This window comes from Acytostelium subglobosum, assembly GCF_000787575.1.
Source record: "Acytostelium subglobosum LB1 DNA, scaffold: scaffold10, whole genome shotgun sequence".
Classification (NCBI taxonomy): domain Eukaryota; phylum Evosea; class Eumycetozoa; order Acytosteliales; family Acytosteliaceae; genus Acytostelium; species Acytostelium subglobosum.
Window position 1 is genome coordinate 1,039,257 of NW_012236523.1, and position 16,924 is coordinate 1,056,180.

General features: G+C 41.3%; 8 protein-coding genes across 8 annotated transcripts; 6 read left to right on the plus strand and 2 right to left on the minus strand.

Annotated features, from left to right (window-relative positions):
- Positions 1-810: 810 nt before the first annotated feature.
- On the plus strand, positions 811-2,199 carry SAMD00019534_058420 (hypothetical protein; the record flags this gene model as incomplete). The annotated part of the gene is made up of 5 exons (XM_012899333.1): positions 811-887; positions 971-1,574; positions 1,654-1,761; positions 1,823-1,881; positions 1,971-2,199. 5 exons carry the CDS (start codon positions 811-813, stop codon positions 2,197-2,199), a joined length of 1,077 nt encoding a protein of 358 aa, XP_012754787.1.
- Positions 2,200-2,561: 362 nt separating this feature from the next.
- SAMD00019534_058430 (hypothetical protein) lies at positions 2,562-4,066 on the plus strand (the record flags this gene model as incomplete). Its single annotated transcript, XM_012899334.1, has 6 exons — positions 2,562-2,641; positions 2,711-3,001; positions 3,061-3,156; positions 3,214-3,319; positions 3,407-3,624; positions 3,697-4,066. 6 exons carry the CDS (start codon positions 2,562-2,564, stop codon positions 4,064-4,066), a joined length of 1,161 nt encoding a protein of 386 aa, XP_012754788.1.
- Positions 4,067-4,376: 310 nt separating this feature from the next.
- Positions 4,377-5,943, plus strand: SAMD00019534_058440 (hypothetical protein; the record flags this gene model as incomplete). Its single annotated transcript, XM_012899335.1, has 3 exons — positions 4,377-4,493; positions 4,571-4,949; positions 5,027-5,943. 3 exons carry the CDS (start codon positions 4,377-4,379, stop codon positions 5,941-5,943), a joined length of 1,413 nt encoding a protein of 470 aa, XP_012754789.1.
- Positions 5,944-5,996: 53 nt separating this feature from the next.
- SAMD00019534_058450 (hypothetical protein) lies at positions 5,997-8,057 on the minus strand (the record flags this gene model as incomplete). The annotated part of the gene is made up of 4 exons (XM_012899336.1): positions 5,997-6,784; positions 6,858-7,552; positions 7,640-7,868; positions 7,949-8,057. 4 exons carry the CDS (start codon positions 8,055-8,057, stop codon positions 5,997-5,999), a joined length of 1,821 nt encoding a protein of 606 aa, XP_012754790.1.
- Positions 8,058-8,296: 239 nt separating this feature from the next.
- SAMD00019534_058460 (hypothetical protein) lies at positions 8,297-8,827 on the minus strand (the record flags this gene model as incomplete). Its single annotated transcript, XM_012899337.1, has 2 exons — positions 8,297-8,615; positions 8,673-8,827. 2 exons carry the CDS (start codon positions 8,825-8,827, stop codon positions 8,297-8,299), a joined length of 474 nt encoding a protein of 157 aa, XP_012754791.1.
- A 491-nt stretch (positions 8,828-9,318) lies between these two features.
- On the plus strand, positions 9,319-10,454 carry SAMD00019534_058470 (hypothetical protein; the record flags this gene model as incomplete). The annotated part of the gene is made up of 2 exons (XM_012899338.1): positions 9,319-9,880; positions 9,955-10,454. 2 exons carry the CDS (start codon positions 9,319-9,321, stop codon positions 10,452-10,454), a joined length of 1,062 nt encoding a protein of 353 aa, XP_012754792.1.
- Positions 10,455-11,301: 847 nt separating this feature from the next.
- Positions 11,302-12,245, plus strand: SAMD00019534_058480 (hypothetical protein; the record flags this gene model as incomplete). The annotated part of the gene is made up of 5 exons (XM_012899339.1): positions 11,302-11,304; positions 11,369-11,519; positions 11,604-11,782; positions 11,868-12,083; positions 12,165-12,245. Coding segments are annotated over 5 exons (630 nt in total), but the record flags the coding sequence as incomplete, so codon positions are not given.
- Positions 12,246-13,324: 1,079 nt separating this feature from the next.
- On the plus strand, positions 13,325-15,454 carry SAMD00019534_058490 (hypothetical protein; the record flags this gene model as incomplete). Its single annotated transcript, XM_012899340.1, has 4 exons — positions 13,325-13,846; positions 13,916-14,973; positions 15,042-15,367; positions 15,429-15,454. The coding sequence occupies 4 exons, from the start codon at positions 13,325-13,327 to the stop codon at positions 15,452-15,454; spliced, it is 1,932 nt and encodes a 643-aa protein (XP_012754794.1).
- Between the last annotated feature and the right edge of the window lie 1,470 nt (positions 15,455-16,924).

Genomic DNA, 16,924 nt, shown 5'->3' on the forward strand with positions numbered 1-16,924 from the left:
TGTTGTTGATGATGTTGATTGATTGAGTGTGTGAATGATGGTCCGCTCCAACATTATCATGTGGATGTCATGGACTTGATTGAATAACAGTTTGGAGATATAACAATTCTTGATCAATCGTCTGAACAATACATCAATATCTTGTTCCATCTTTGATTGATCTAAAATGATAATGATGTTTGGGTTGATGAGAATCAATCTTGGGAGATTTAGAGCTCTCGCTCATCAGACTTTTATCAACTTWWTYCACCCCCCCCCCCCCCCACTCATCACACCCCAGACACATGTTGATTGAAAGTTACTTTTGAAATACGGTCTTGAACTTGAATGTAAGTTTGAGATTCAAGGTCGTATTCAAGGTGTCAAAAGTGATTCAAGACATTTTGGGTAAGTTCTAGAGGTCCAAAAGTAAGGTTGATAAAGTCAAGTACCGTACTTTAGTTACTTAAATAAATAATATTAAGTCAGCATAAAGGATAAGAAAAGGTTAGTTAGGACAAGATTATTAGAGCTCAACCTCTCTTTGGTACAACTTAAAGAAAATCAGATAAAGCAACATTTAAAGCCCATTAAGTTTTTTTTGGGGGTTTTTTCTTTATTTTGTGTACAATCTGGGTGTGGTAACGTTATTGTTCTTTGATTTGAACAACACACTTTTTGTTTGTGTACTACTTGAATGACAGGAGAACATTCTTTCATTTGTTTTTTTTACCTCTCTTTGCCAACATATTTGTTGAAGAGTCATTCACTTTAAAGTTTTAATTTGCCAGTATTCACTGCGATGGTGTACACATGAAGCGAAAGACGTACATGAATGGTCAAGACGACCATCAGTCGTCGATCTTGGACTTTGACGAGTTCAAATGGGTTCAAAATACCTTCAATTGGTAAGCAATTGGATCAATTCTAGCCATAAAACACTATCAAATCACTAACTGAATTCAACTTGTACCTTACCTAACTTATATAGTTTAAGCAGAATGGACATGCAGGCAACATTCGACAAAACATTGAACAAAACAACATACAAATCAGTTATTCTCAACGGAGAGACTGAATCGATAACAACAACAACAACCACAACCCAAACAACTACAACAACTTCACTACTCTCTCCTATCAAACCAAAGCCAGCCCAAATGGCCAAGAAGCCACATCCACTCCAGAAAGAACCGAACGGTTCTGTCCTACCTGCCAAAGAACAACTGATCCTCAAGGTTAACAACAGACCTATCCAATCGGCACCAGCTTTAGTGCCTACTTCCTCTACTTCCTCCTCCTCATCCTCTGATGGTATGGCTATAGACAAGCCAGCAAGCTTTGCAGAGCCTCCAATTGCCCTTACTTTCTCAGGACATGCCCGTCCTGCTTCTCCTCAGGTTTTACCCTCTCCTGATATTGTTGTTGATGTTGATGATCAACCATCGGCACTGTCTTTAAGGGGATGGGCAAAGGTCGGTAGAAAGGCAAATCGGATTGCCAATCGTTCAAACATGAACTCTCTTGATGGAACTCCTTTTAGGAATCCTCTTAGGGAGACCTATACAAGCCCAACGTTCCTGGGGCACGAAAAGGTATTAATTGGTTGGCTAGAAGAAATGTTTTGTTTCTTTTCATTGAAAACTGACTTTTACACATCACATCCATTCCTAGGAACGATATGTATATGAACTAGAGTACGCTGAGGATACTCTGACCGAACTGAAACGGATACTCAATATTCCCACCAACCAATCATCCATTTATTGCCCATCATTGACTGTAAGTTTTAAGTGTGACAAAAAATGTCTGTTTTTGTTTTGCAACTAACCCCCATTTTAAGGCCCAAGCCGAACAAGGTGCAGCCATACCCCCATCAACTTTTCTAGAAAGCCTCCAATAGTAAGTTAGGCAAAAGTCCACTTTGTTTGTCTTGTGCCAATGACTTCACAAAACACACCTTTATGTCTAACACACATTCCTATATTTAGTTCTATCACCTACCACCAACAACATACGTCTGATAATGCTTGCCGTATCAAGCCTTACTTGTTGTCCTCTGTAAGGGCAGCAATCAACAAGAACTCGATACAGAACTACGTCAACGGCTCGTTGTTTCCTCAACCCAATGGACCATCTTCATTTCCCATTCACAGAGCAGGAAGTGAAAATTCTCCTGGAAAGGATTGGATCCGATCCACGAGACATATCCTCTGCTAATTTGGCTAGAATATGCGAGTAAGTACAAGAATGGTTGGAGGTTTGATTGAAATTGACGATTTGAAAGTTACTAAACACTTAAAAACGTATTTTTAATGAAATAGACTACTTCCAGGTCGTGCTGCAATTGATTGCATACGATTTTTGGATGACTATGACAAAGGCTTGCAAGAAAGCGATCCCATTACATACGAAAGCTCGAGACGAAAGAAGAATGGTAAGTTCCAAACAGCCAGATGAGCAAAGTATCATTCTCTAACTGTTTATACTCAGTAGGAGCGTCACCTCATCTGCTTTTTGACCGTGAGCTGGGGAGAATTACTCCATCTACCACATACAAGCTCACCAAGAACCAATTTCAAATGTTTGGTCTGCATAGCCGCGTCAAACCGTCCTTTGGCGGTAAGATCTTGGATGTAAAGTTTGATCCAACTGGAAATACGTATGTAGTCCTTATCAAACTTGATGTGATTCAGTTTCTTACTCACACAACTTTCACCAAAACACATAGGGACAATGTTCTAATTGCGTCTTACAAGTCCAGATATCCTGTTGTACTCTATGATTCAAAGAAACACACAAAGAAACACTTGATGGTCAGCGATCACAAGGAGACATGCAACGAACTCCACTTCACCTACGACGGAAGGCATATGGTATCAGGTTTGGCAAACGGATCTGTCAATGTCTGGTCTACACACAGCGCAAAAAAAGTGTTTGGGTACCACAAGGAAAAAGATACCGTTAGTCGTGTATGTGTCCATCCTGCCCAACCATTCTTCGCTACAGCCTACAAGGGAAAGTAAGTAGACTCCTGGAATCAGCCAAAAACCACTAGTCACTCACCCTTTTGTAAACAAGGTCCATTGTAATAGGAAACTATTCAGCAGCGGATGGCTCCAATGGCTCAGGCACCAAGGACCTATATAACGAACTTCAAGCAAATGAGTGGCCAGCGTAAGTACAAACATGTCAACTCATAATCATTCATAACCCCATTCTAATGTAAAATAGACCTGTCAACGAGCTCACATTTGGACATGGATGGTATGGCAATTATTTGTTGGCGAGCCTTGGAAACGATGATCCAGATGACATGGGCAACAGAGTCGATACTTATGTAGGTCCCAATGAAAGAATCTTGGAATCTCCTCAGCATCACATCAGCACACCAAATCTAACAAATGTCCTCTTTTTTTTCATTTAGGGTTTATTGTTTGATATCAATTGTCCAGAATATACTAGGAAGCTCAATAATCAACAAGGAATGACATTCTCTGTGGCCTGGAACCCAAGGCAGACCGCTTACTTTGCTGTTGGCTCTGGTGACCACAACAACAATGTGTGCATTTACAACATGACCGACAATATCATTGTTGGAAATCTTGTCACTGGACACGACGATATCAACCAAATGTCATGGAGGTAAGATTGAAAACAATTAGGCAAATATTTAAAATTATTTTTCTTACTAATAACCAATGGTCCTTCAAATAGTCCCGATGGAGTAGAACTGGTGGTAGCTGGCAACAACAATTCTGCCCATGTTTTTGACATGCGATTCACCACAGCACCCCTTCATGTGCTCAAGCACAATGCCAAGAACAAGAGCAGACTGGTCACTGGAGCGTCATGGTCCAGAGACGGCCCTTTTTTGGTCACATGTGGAGAGGACTGCCACGTGAACATTTGGGACACCAGTTGTGGTGATCCACTGATACAGAGGCTAGGAGAGCACAAACACACTACAAACTTTGTCGATGTGTCTGCGCGTTCCGACATGGTTGTCAGTGGAAGTGATGATGGGTTTATTGCAATTTATGCAGCAGAGAAGGGTGTCTACCTTGAGGATGAACAACACCAATAGTACCCCATGTACCCTTTTTATTATATTTAAATACATAGATCACAAGGTGGAACCAACGATGGTACACCCAAATAACACTTAGGAGATGAAGTTCACTTTTTCAGATTGTGTGAGGGTATGTCTGTGAGGGCATGTTCCCTTTGCCTCATGAAAAACACTAAGTCTTGTGTGAAAGAACACCCCTCACACTCTCACTCAAAATTAAATTAAAACAAAAAAGATGAAAAACGAACGAAAGCCCATTCGATTGATTCTCCTCTTTTTATAATACAATCGTACTAGTAATAATAATATAGTGATAATATAAACAATGACAAAACCATTCATTGATAGAAAGAATAAACAGGTCTTTACACTCTATAAATCAACATCTAGAGATAGGCATGGCAAAGAACACACTCAATATGATCTCGTTGAGAAGAAAAAGGTATTGATCGTTCACTCAATCAATCAAACAATGGTATCTCTGCTGACACATCACTCACATACAATCACATACAACAGGACGGTGCACCAGTAACAGAGGAGTACACCAACGATGATGAGTATGATGATGGAGAATACTATGAAGATGAAGAATATGATGAGGAGTATGATGATGAATATGATGAGGACTACGACGATGACGAGAACCACCAGGACGGCGAGCAACCACAAAAGAAGCCAGAGGATGATGATCTCTACCTGCTGGGATTCAAGAAAGACGGATATGACTACAGCAAGCATCTGAGACCCATTGGTGGTGGCATGTTCATCCCAGCTGTATACGATATGAACGAACTAAAGAAACATAAGGGTGGCATATTAGAGCTCGTCAAGAAGAGTGAGCCAGCACCATTCATGTATGGTCTGGAAGAGATTGCCAAGGACTATGTAAAGAATGGTAAGTGTTGTGTTGGAAACGCGAAATGTCAACGACGACAGTGATAAATACTAATCAAACACAACAATGTAATACAGAGAAGGAGATGTTAGGACAGGTTGACGATGATGTGATTGAGGCCCTTGGACAAGAGGGAGAGTTTGAGGAACTGGACGACGATTTCATTCTCCAAGCAAATGGAGGAACACTTGACGGCTTGGAAAAGGAGGTTTTGGAGACACGCAAGCGACTCAAGGCATTGGATATGCTCGATGATGACGATGACTATGAATACGACTACAATGATCAAGACCCCAGTGTACAAAGAGCCGATGGAAGAAGGAACAGATTGGTGGACGAGGCACTCGAGTGTCAGTTGGACGTCGCCCTGGCAGAGTTTGACGATGATGACGTTGGCGAGTTGGACAAGGAGCGCGCCAAAGGACAGTACTCGACAGAGGCCTACAAGGAGGTGTTTGACGAATTCATTGAGAACTACGAGGCAGATCACCGTCCATTGCACGAGCAGCTGGAGATTCTGAAGCGTGAGGACCCCAACGTCCCGCTGACTGCCGAGGAGAAGAGGATCATCATTGCAAGAAACTGGGAGGAGGATGATGAGGAAGAGGTCGAAGTGGAAGAGGACGAGGACGAGAAGTGGGACTGCGAGACCATCTTGACGACCTACTCCAACATCTACAATCATCCACAATTGATCAAGGAGGTCAAGCCAATCAAACTGTCCAGGAAGACTGGTATGCCCGTCGGTGTGCTCAATCAACAAGTACCTGCTGACGATGATGAGGATGAGGAGGAACGTATCAACCTTGGTCAATCTAGAAAGTATGAAACAAAGGAGGACAAGAAGCTGCGAAAGAAAGCACTGAAAGTGGATAAGAAGGTGTCAAGAGAGCAAAAGAAGGATCTAAAGAAGGCGTTCAAGTCTGAGGAGATCAAGCAGCTCAATGTTATGAAGGCGCAGAGACTAAACAAGCTTGTGTCCATTCAGTATTAATAAATATCAATATCAGTTCACATAAGGATAGATATATATTTATTGTTGATTGCTTAGAAGAACAAGTCATTGAGGTTATTGTTGTTGTTGTTGTTGTTGACAGGACTGGCTACGTTGTTGTTTGGAGCAAATGGCTTGGCGGCCGAAGCAGCTGGCTTGACTGGGTTGGAGAACATCTTGGAGTCCAATGAAGCAAACTGACTGTTTTGCTTTGGTGCGTTGGCGTTGGCGTTGGTATTGGCGTTCATACCAGAGAATGAACTGTTGCCATAGGCACCTCCACCCATGACGTTGCTGCCTCCGGCTGGAGGAAGGAATGCGTTGAAGGTGTTGTTCATCGGCATGCCACCGTTCATTGGCATCATTCCTCCGTTCATTGGCATCATGCCACCTTGCATGGGCATCATTCCACCTTGCATTGGCATCATTCCATTGTTCATAGGCATCATTCCGTTGTTCATTGGCATCATACCGTTGTTCATCATGCCTCCATTGTTCATTGGCATCATGCCATTGTTCATTGGCATCATACCGTTGTTCATCATACCGCCGTTGTTCATTGGCATCATACCACCACCGTTGTTCATCATGCCTCCATTGTTCATCATGCCACCATTGTTCATCATTCCACCACCGTTGTTCATCATGCCTCCATTGTTCATCATTCCTCCGTTATTCATTCCTGGGTTGTTCATCATTCCACCACCGTTGTTCATCATGCCACCGCCGTTGTTCATGCCACCAGTGCGTGGTGCATTGGTGTCTCCAAAGTTTGACGAAAACTCAGCCAAAGGATCAAAGTTGATTGCTGGCTTTGCTTGCACTGGTGATGGATTAAAGTCTGAGGATAGTTTAGTAAGCAGTTTCCAAGACCAGACTTGTGATTGTTGACAGAAGATATCTGAGGCACATACCATCATCGATCAACGACTTCTTGCCAGATTGTGGAGCAGAGTGCCACTCGAATTGGTCGTCCATCAGAGAGGCGGTGGGCTTTGGTACAGAAGGCACACTGGTGTTGTTTCTGTTGTTGTTGGTGTTGGTGTTTTGGTGATGGCTTGGGCTGTTGTTGGTATTGTTATTATAGTTGTTGCCCCTTTGGTTTGAGCTGTTGTTGTTTGAGCCACCTCTGTTGTTGTTGTTGCTGTTGTAGTTGTTGTTGCTTCTTGATGGTGGTGCAGAGTATCCCTCATCATCGAAATCGTTGTTATAGTTTTGGTTGCTGTGAGTGTTGCTCCTGTTGTTGCTGCTGCCACCATTGTAGTTGTTGTTGCCACCCCTGCTGCTACCACCATTGGAGTAATTGTTGTCATAGGATGAACTATGATTGTTGTTGCTGTTGCTGTAGGTACCTCGACTCTCATGGTAGATGAAGTCATTGTCGGTTTCATTATGGTTGCTGTGGCTGCTGTGGCTGCTGTGGCTGCTGTGGCTGCTGTTTGAGCGCTGTGGGTTGTTCCTGTTGTACTGCTCATTGTAGTTCCTGGTGGTAGTCTCACTGAAGCCACCACCTCCACCCCTTCTTGTGATTGGACGTGAAGTGGATGCACCATCCTGTCTGGTGAACTCCTTCCTCTCATACTTTGCTCTGATATAATGCTCAAGTGCACTAATAATAAATAAAGTTGTGTTTGAATGTCAGTACAACAACTTCATCTCCAACAACATCTGAAGAAGTGAACAACATAATACTTACTGAGAGTCAGAGCCAGAATCTGGCTTCCTGATTCCAGGTGGCAAGTACTCCTCGTATATTTGGTTTGACTTCTTGTTGCCCATGTTCTTCATGTTCTCAAGTAGTTCAGGTGTCCACTTGTCCAATGAAACTGATCTGACCTTTGAGATGTGAACGCCAAGCGATCTGTGAATACCCGAACATCTCATACAAATGAAGATGCCAAGGTTGGTGGATGCCCATCGTGGAGCTGTTCAACAACATTCATCAAATATATATGTTAGATTGAAGAACGATCATCATCTATATATCAAATCTAACAAAGCATACCCTTAGTGTTACAATCAGCACATTGCTTGTTCTCCTCGCTTTTTAGCAAGTCCTCCAAGCTGGCGATACATGCTTGACTGATCTTCTCGTCTTTGAGTGATGATGCCATTGTAATGTGTATAGATATAGAGATATAAGTTTGTAATAATATATATGAAAACGAATGAAAGATGAATGATTAGTAATGTTATTGTCCAGTTAGTTCAAGTCGTTGGGTAATTCAATTCATTTCGATTATTTGGAATTTTTCATAATTAATTTGGAAGTTCACTGCAAAACACAGCATCATGCAGTCAGTCAGGTAGCTTGTACAGATAATAGTAATTGGCAAATACACTTGCTCATTGTTTATTCGTCCGATTTGGATGTATCACTGGAGTCTTTCCTGATGTAGGGAGCAAGCTCTTGTCTCTGGAGCATCTGGAGGTACGTGTCAAGCCGTGTCAGTCCGATGCGATGCTCCTCGATGTGGAAGCGCATTATTTGCGCGATGTGCTCATAATACTCCACAACCTCCTGGAGTTTGTGGAAACTCAGCTCCTCAGTGGTGTAGTCTGACTGATTGAGATCGAGGGGCCCTTCTTTTCTGGCCCTCTTGACAGGACGAGCGGGCTCCTCATCGAGTCTGATTGGTGCTTTTCGAGTGTCGAGAACAATCATCTGTGATCTGTGACCACCATGTCAGTTAAAGTGTCAAAGTCCAAGGTCAATCATACATACTTACTTGTCATTTAAGACCGTCTTGGCCATCTGGAAGTGGCTGTGATTGACAATGGTGCTTGCCTTGAGCTGCCCAAGATCGCCTACATCCGCTCTTATCTTGTCCAATTCGGGTCGGAGTGCCTTTAACAAATCGGCCTTGTATTTGGTCAAGAACATTCTAAGAATCGGGCCATGTGACTTGTGCAAGCAGCAAAACCAATCTACACAAGTGTTGGTACAATTGCGGCATCTGCCTGGTTGATGGCATACACCTCAAGAGTATATTCCTACCGCCTCGTCAATTTTCCTAATGGCCTCGTTTATATACTCTACACTGCCTTTTTCGTCATTGGGAAAGAGCCCATCGAGCTTAGTTCTATAGTCCTTGTAGAGATCATGGTTGTACTTTGGTGCGTATTCTTTATTTGACATCGTTGTCTATCTGTATATTGTTTATATGTATACTGTGTAAATGTCAGGTGATCACAATGAAGAGAATGTTTTGTGATGAGGACGTGTCTGAACTGCTCGTAGGATATTTTAAATTTTGGCGCCGAAATTTGATCTTTGGTTGCACTGTTGATGTGCCAGTTGAGAATCATTTGATTCACAACAACATTTACTAACACACACAAGACATGGATAGACAAAGAATAGAGAGGACTAGAATGAGAAAGCAGTTCAAAGGCTCTCGAAGTGGACACCATCATTATCTTCAGAGACTACGATCAAAGTTGCTTACAGCACTTTACTCAAACACACATGGAGTTGCCGCAGCATTCACTATTCAGAATAATATTATACAAGTCAACCCATCACTCACTCGCCAGTCAAAGTCGTCGATCTACTATCACCGCAAGAAATTGAGTGCTCAAGGAACGTATCATCCTCTTCTTCATGGTGGAAAACGATACTCTCTGCTTGATGATGTCAGGTTTGAGCAGCTGAAGGATTTCCTCCATAGATACATACTCGAGGCGCAACCAGAGAGTCTCAAAGAGATAGTTGACCATGTCAACACTCAGGTCGAGGACATCCAGTTCAGCAGATCATACATACGAAACGTCATCTCAGAACACCTGATGTTCTCGTGGAAGGTGCCAATCACAGTCCAGCATCAGAAGTTCACCTTGGAGAACCTAGAGAGATATGTCTACTTCTGTCATTGGATCAGCCAAGTCGATCTTGATTCTGTTTACTGGCTTGATGAATCTACCTTTGAGTCCAAGAGTAAGTCTTACAACTCAAACAAACACTGCACTATTATGCTGTCGCTAATATGTTTGTTCAATGTCGAATAATAGAGTGTTGGAAGAGAAAGTTGTTGGCCCCTAGAGGCAGAGTGCAACCCATTCGCGTCAACAGAGAGTCCTTCAGGGAGTCCTTCTCGTTGATGGCCATGATCTCGATCAACCACGGATCCTACGCGAGGATGAAGGACCATACTGAGGGTGACACCAACAACAGCATCACCTTCTGCTCATTCATCATCAATGCCATGGAGGCTGACTACATCCGACCCAATACCTACATCGTGCTCGACAATGCCAGTATCCACACACAGAGGGACCGCCTCCCTCTCATCCAGGAGATGCTTGATTTGATCAATGTCAAGTTGGTGTTCTTGCCAACCTATAGCCCTGAGCTCAACATCATCGAACTGTTGTTCGCGATGATGAAGAGAGAGTGCCGAGATAAGAACAGAACTGCATCCTTCCTCGACACAATCAAAAACGCGTTCAACAAGTATTCTAGCGATCCTACTACAATACTCAACTGGTGTCACAAGTGCTACAATAGATAATAAACAGTGCCCGTAAAGCAAAGCTATTTCAATCAATATCTATTATCCATTACCTCACTTGAAACATCCAATATCATTGAATGAATGAATGAATGAATGAATGAACGAATGAATGAAAGCATCGATCACCCTACCATATGAGTGAACTTCCAAATTAATTTGAAAAATTCCAAATAATCGAAATGAAATTGAATACACAACGACTTGAACTAACTGGACAATAATAGTGTATGATAGAAGTGGTGATATGATGAAAGTTGGTCGTCAGTTGGTCCTACCACCACCACATGTGCAAAGTGTTCGGATTGTGATAGTACCTACCTGGGTGGGTGGAACATGGGAGAGAGTTATTGTCAAAAAACAATAAAATTAATTAAATATCCAACAAGTTAAAGTTGAAGACAATGTTCAAATGATTCAAGATAACCATGTTGTCTTATGATTGTAATAATAACAAAAAAAGAATGTTACAAATACCAACTTTTAGCTCTTAGTGATAATAATGCGACGACAATTGATAACAAGATGTCCTTGTGTGGTGATCTGTTACTAGATATGAGTGGACTTCTTGGTTGAAGCCCCTTTAAACGTGAATGAAGGCAGTTAACAAATACAAGGGAAGAGCTTCAAATAACTAACTACTAATGTCAATCAACTCTCTCTTATTTGTCGACATAAGATATTACGTGATGAGTAGGTATTTCGACTTACAAAACTGTTTCAAATCACAGTTTTGGTGATAATCCCACGAAAGGCTGAATCCAGTAAAAGAGAGGTCTACACCTCATTTGAGTTGTTGTTGTTGTACTTGTATTATTAGATTCAAATAACAAATATATATTATAGAATGGTATGATGTTTGTTGAGTTACTTTACAGTACTTACATACTTACACACAAACAATTGTATTATAGTCACTTCTTAGATTGAATGTGTGCGATAGTCTTACAGGTATTTGCTTCTACGAGAAGATATGGAAGTGGAGTGGAACATCTGTGGCAGAGGGCATCTGTAAATTAGTTCTTACATTTCACAAGCTATCAAATGAGATTGGCGATACAGGAGGTATGTTCAATCGATGAGGTGTTGAAGAGGTGTAGACAAGTAATCATCCACTCACTCACACATTCTATACAACAATCATTATAGAGGTTAAAGGAGTATTGTTTGAACAACCAATCGTACCGTCGAATCCTCTGAGTACCTCCAATTCAAATATACCAACTCCAACATCAACACAGTCTGGTAGTGGCAGCTCCACCAATGTCAGACATTCACTGCATCATAGAACACCATCCACCACTGGCTCATCATCCACTGCTAAACGAGTATGTGGTCCAACCAATCTTGGAACTCAACCATCATCATCATCGTTCATCATCAATATGACTAACATATCACAAACACCTACAGGTCAAGGTTGTAAACTTACCACCACCAATCAGATTGTCCTGTGAGAAAGAGGACACAATCACTGTATCAGTATTCTATGAACAACAGGGCTTTGAAGACGAGATACGAAAGTTTATATTGAATGTCTTGCAAGAGTTTAACAACAAGTATGGTTCACAATTGCCATCACTAAGACCAATACTTCACGAGATGAGCGAGTTCCCAGAGAAGTGCAAGGTATGTTATAAAGTTGTAGACGTGGTAGTAGATGTCAATCGATCAAACAATCTAGAACCATCTAACTTAATCAAAAAACAGACCAAACCAGAAGAGATAATGCAACGTTTTAAGGATTTCGAGAAGATTGCTGACGAAGTCAGGATACAATCAAAGTTAATATAATAATAATAATAAGTAATGCATATATATCTAGATACTGTACCAACAATATAAATAAGAGGGACATTGATCCAACAACTTAACGAAACCCGGATCTTCCCTCGTGAAGGGACCTTCCCCCTTTTACCACATTGACACTAGTGTTGATGTGTTGGCACCAATCAAACAAACAATCAATCAATCAACCATTGAACACTACCACAGCCACATTGACATTCACACACACTACCCCCAAAAAGAGAACAACACATAACTATTGACAATGTGAATAGTTCAACTCTACCACCTTCTACCAAACATGCTCCTCCTCTTTCTTTGGGATGAGGAAGGAATGTAGGATGGAAGTGGTAATGTGAGTGTGTTCGTGTAATTTGGTGGTGGTCTGCTTATTCCCAATGATTGATGGATGAATGAATGAATGGATTGATAGATGATGTTGATGCTCTAGCAACGTAGACAACCCTGTTCTTCACAACTCAACTTCATAACTATTATAATTATTATTATTTGTATTCCTTTCAGTAGTTTTGTTTATTAACTATTATTAATTAATTGACAGTAACACAAGACATGAAGGAATTATATCTATCTAAATATTACACATTGTTGTTTATTGTTCTACTGTCATCATTGTTGTATAGTAGTAGTGTGTCCTCTACTCCTTTGGATTCACCATCCGTAACCACTGTAAGTACCCTAACGATCAATCGTTTTTGGCTATAACTAACTTGTATTCTCTACCTAGTTTGCAATCGATTGGAATGAGACATTTGGTGTCCAGTACCTCAACAAAGATGTAAGATAGTTAGAAAGATTGTTGTGATGATTGAAGAGGATCTGACGATAATTTTTCATTTAGGTTGCATTGATATTGGATAACAATGGAGTAGTTTGGCGATCTGAGGATGGAGGTATCCTCTGGGATAAGGTTAAGGACATTGGTGTGGTTCGCCAAGACCTTATTGTTGATCAAACAAACAAGTCAAATGTAAAGTGTTGATCAATCATAGAGGATTATGATCGTCATCAAAATAGTCTAACATCAATCAATCTATCAATCAATCAATAATAATTAGATAATGTTCCGTGGCTCAGATAACTCTGGAGACACATCACTCTTTATTTCAAACGACTATGGACTGTCATTCAAAAATGTGACAGTTCCATCAAAGGTGTTCTCCTACATTGTTCCAAACATGTGGAAGTCAAAGTACCTGTTGGGCCAGGCTGGACACTCTGCATACCTGTCCAAAGACTTTGGTGAGACATGGTCATTGGTATTCAACAACCAATTGGTCCGATCAATTATGTGGGATCCATTGCAGAATGCTCAGGGCTCATCTCAGACAGCTATATTTGCCATCCTTCAGAAGGAGAAGATGCAATTTGTCTACTCGGAGGACTTTGGTAAAACATTCAACATGTTGGTTAATGGTGCTCAGGACATGACCTTCACCGATAGCTTCATCTATGTTGGTGCCTATGATCAGGCACTAGGTGGTTCCAACCTCTTTGTCCGAAACAACATCCAACCTGCCAACACCAAGTTACAAGGATTTGTAATGTGTGACTTCCCATTTGGAGATGACATTCAACCAAATGTAAGTTGATTACAAGTGACGACATTTAAGATCTAGTCCACAACACTAACATATATATTTCTACTATAGGAGTACAAGATCATTGATGATAGCTCTGGCGCTATATGGCTTGGAATTCAAATGAAGAGAGCCGATAGGTTTGGAAGCGTCTATGTGTCTGACTCGAGTGGAGGAAAGTTCACTTTGTCAAAGGAGCGCATATCTCTTATGTCAGAGTACGACTTCGCACCATTCTATGGCCTCAAGGGGGCATACGTAGCCAACCAAGTGACCACCGGTACCAACATTCAGACAATTGTCACTTATGACAATGGTGGCAAATGGTCCAACTTTGATCCACCCACAGACTCTCGTCCACAAAAGGGCAGTTCATTGAACTTCTACGGCATTTCCACGTACCTTGATGTCAAGAAGCAATACGGTCCATTCTATTCCACCGAGAATGCAATTGGTATCTCCATCGCAACTGGAACAGTTGGAAAGTCACTATCATTTGACACACCGGCAGCAAAGATCAAGACCTTTATCTCTAGGGATGGTGGAAAGAACTGGGTGTCAGTCTATGATGGACCAACTATCTATGAGATTGGCAACCGTGGTACCATTATCCTCTTGGCCAACTGCTCTGATGAGACCAATCAATTATCGTATTCCTTGCATCAAGGTAGGAAGGACTCATTCATGGATCTCAAGCTCTCCGAGACATCGTACGACATCAAGAACATCATGACCGATCCAGATTCAGCATCGACCAAGTTTGTTGTCATGGCCTATGACAATGATGCCAACCAAGGTTTGATCTTTGGTGTTGACTTTACCTCTTTGAGACTACCAGAGTGCAGTGATGATGACCATGAGAACTTCACTACTCCATCGATTCTTGGACACACGACGACCTTCACCAGAGTTAAGCAAGATTCAGAGTGTTTCCAAACGAAGGAGTTACCAGGTCAGAGCACTCAAATGTTGAACTGCACCACTGACGACTATGAATGCGATATTGGATATGTCCAAGCATCACCAGACGGAGCTGACAAACTTGTTTGTGCACTACAGAAGGACTTCACTCAACCATCATATCCACCAGAGTGGTGTCCACCAGGTTCTCAATATTATATCACCAAAGGGTATGTCATCAAATCAATCATTGATTGTTATATATTAATCTAACATAATCATCATTTCCGTTATATAGATATAGAAAGATTGCTTCTGATCTTTGTATCGAGGGTGTTTCCTCGCAGTACGAACCTACTTGGGTAAATTGTGGAGGCTCACCTTCCTCGGGCTCAAGCTCACATGGATGGGTCGCTGCACTGGTCATCCTGTTGGCACTTGCGATTGGAATTGTTGGAGGAGCATTCTATCTACACAGGAACCCCGATGTCAAGTTGAATTTCTATCGCAAGGTTGGAATCATCAAGGAGTTCAAGTACAGCACATTGGGTATCAGACCAAACTCATTGGCTGATGACGAGTTTGGTATTGAAGATGACGATGCTCATATCATCAACGATGACGGTATGTTGTTGAATATTCAATCAATTTAGTACTTTGCTGACCATCATAAAATCATTTCTAGACCTTCGATTAGATGATGAGTTCTAAATGAACATAATCCAAGTAAGAACCATTCAGCTCCAGTGTACATCCAAACAAATAATAACATTCAAACTTAATATATTATATCGACATTAATATTTTTATTTATTATTTATTATATATTTAATTTAATTCTATTTAACTTGATTGACAATGTAGTCTACTTGAAGTGAAATGACCTTTATCATTGATGCATGAGCTATTTAGATCAAACTGTTGTAGTTCACCATTTCCAGAGCATGCGACTCGGTCGTCAAACACAGTCTGTGAGATGGTAGTGGAGTTGCACGTCAATTGTGAGCCACCAAAGCATATGGCCGATGGTTGGACGTAGAGATTGGCAGGATCACCCTCACAGTTGGTATTGTAATAGATTGCCTTTACAATTGAACCACTTGGTAATACAAGTGTACTCATACAGCTTAGTTTCTCGTTGATGTCGTCCAGACATTGACCAGTGGGCACAGAGTATTTATCCACTAGATCTCCAGTGCAGTTGGCTGTTGTATAAAGGTTATAATATACTTTGGAGTGAGTTGGATCACATGTCATACTGACACCATTCTTGCAGGCACCATTGACTATATAGTTCAGAGGTGATACGGTGTGAGATAGATCGCATGGTTCACTAAATATATATGATGTTGAGTTGACCGATGATAACTGTATCAACATTAACATAATGACACTTAAAACTATTACTGCTATAGTAGACATATTATTTGTTTGTTCTTTCTTTGTTGTTGTTGGTATGATTGATTGATTGTTGATCAATTGGAAATGTCGATAGACATACTACTTTGGATGATCAATCCAACCTGGAGCAACCTACATCCCCAGACAGTCAATCGGTCATACGACTAGAGAGGAACGGACAACCAGCGTATCATCTCAATGACAAATCAAATAAATTTGTTACCTTATTAGTGTCTGTTTATCTGTCTCTCAGTCTGTCTGTCTTGTGCTCGCTCGCTGATAGTGATCAATTACTTTAAATACACACATAAAGGGGTGATGTTAGAGTGTGTGTGAGTGATGTAGCATCGAGATCGACACCTTTAAAGAATACAATGTGGTGTATTTAGTGTGATGACAAATAGAGTAATAGTGAGCGTGAGAGATAGTGAGACAGAGGAGAATTGAATTCAGAGTCAATCATATAACTTCATTATTACCCATTACTCAACCAAATAGTTATAACTACTGGTCAAACAGTCAGCTTTGAGTCATGTCCACTCATGGTCTTCTTGGTGACCAAAGCGATGACACCAAACCGGTCCGTTCGCAGTCTAAAGGTATCTCAATGCAAGGCCCCATCTCCACATCATCAGGAAGATCCTGCGAATGGGAAAGAACTTTATTCAGAGAAAGGTGTCCGGACCTTGGACGATGGTGGGTGATGACAATCAAAAAGGTCATTGTGATAGATACAGAGATCTATCATCAACAGGAGGGCCTGGGCACGGACCACCCATT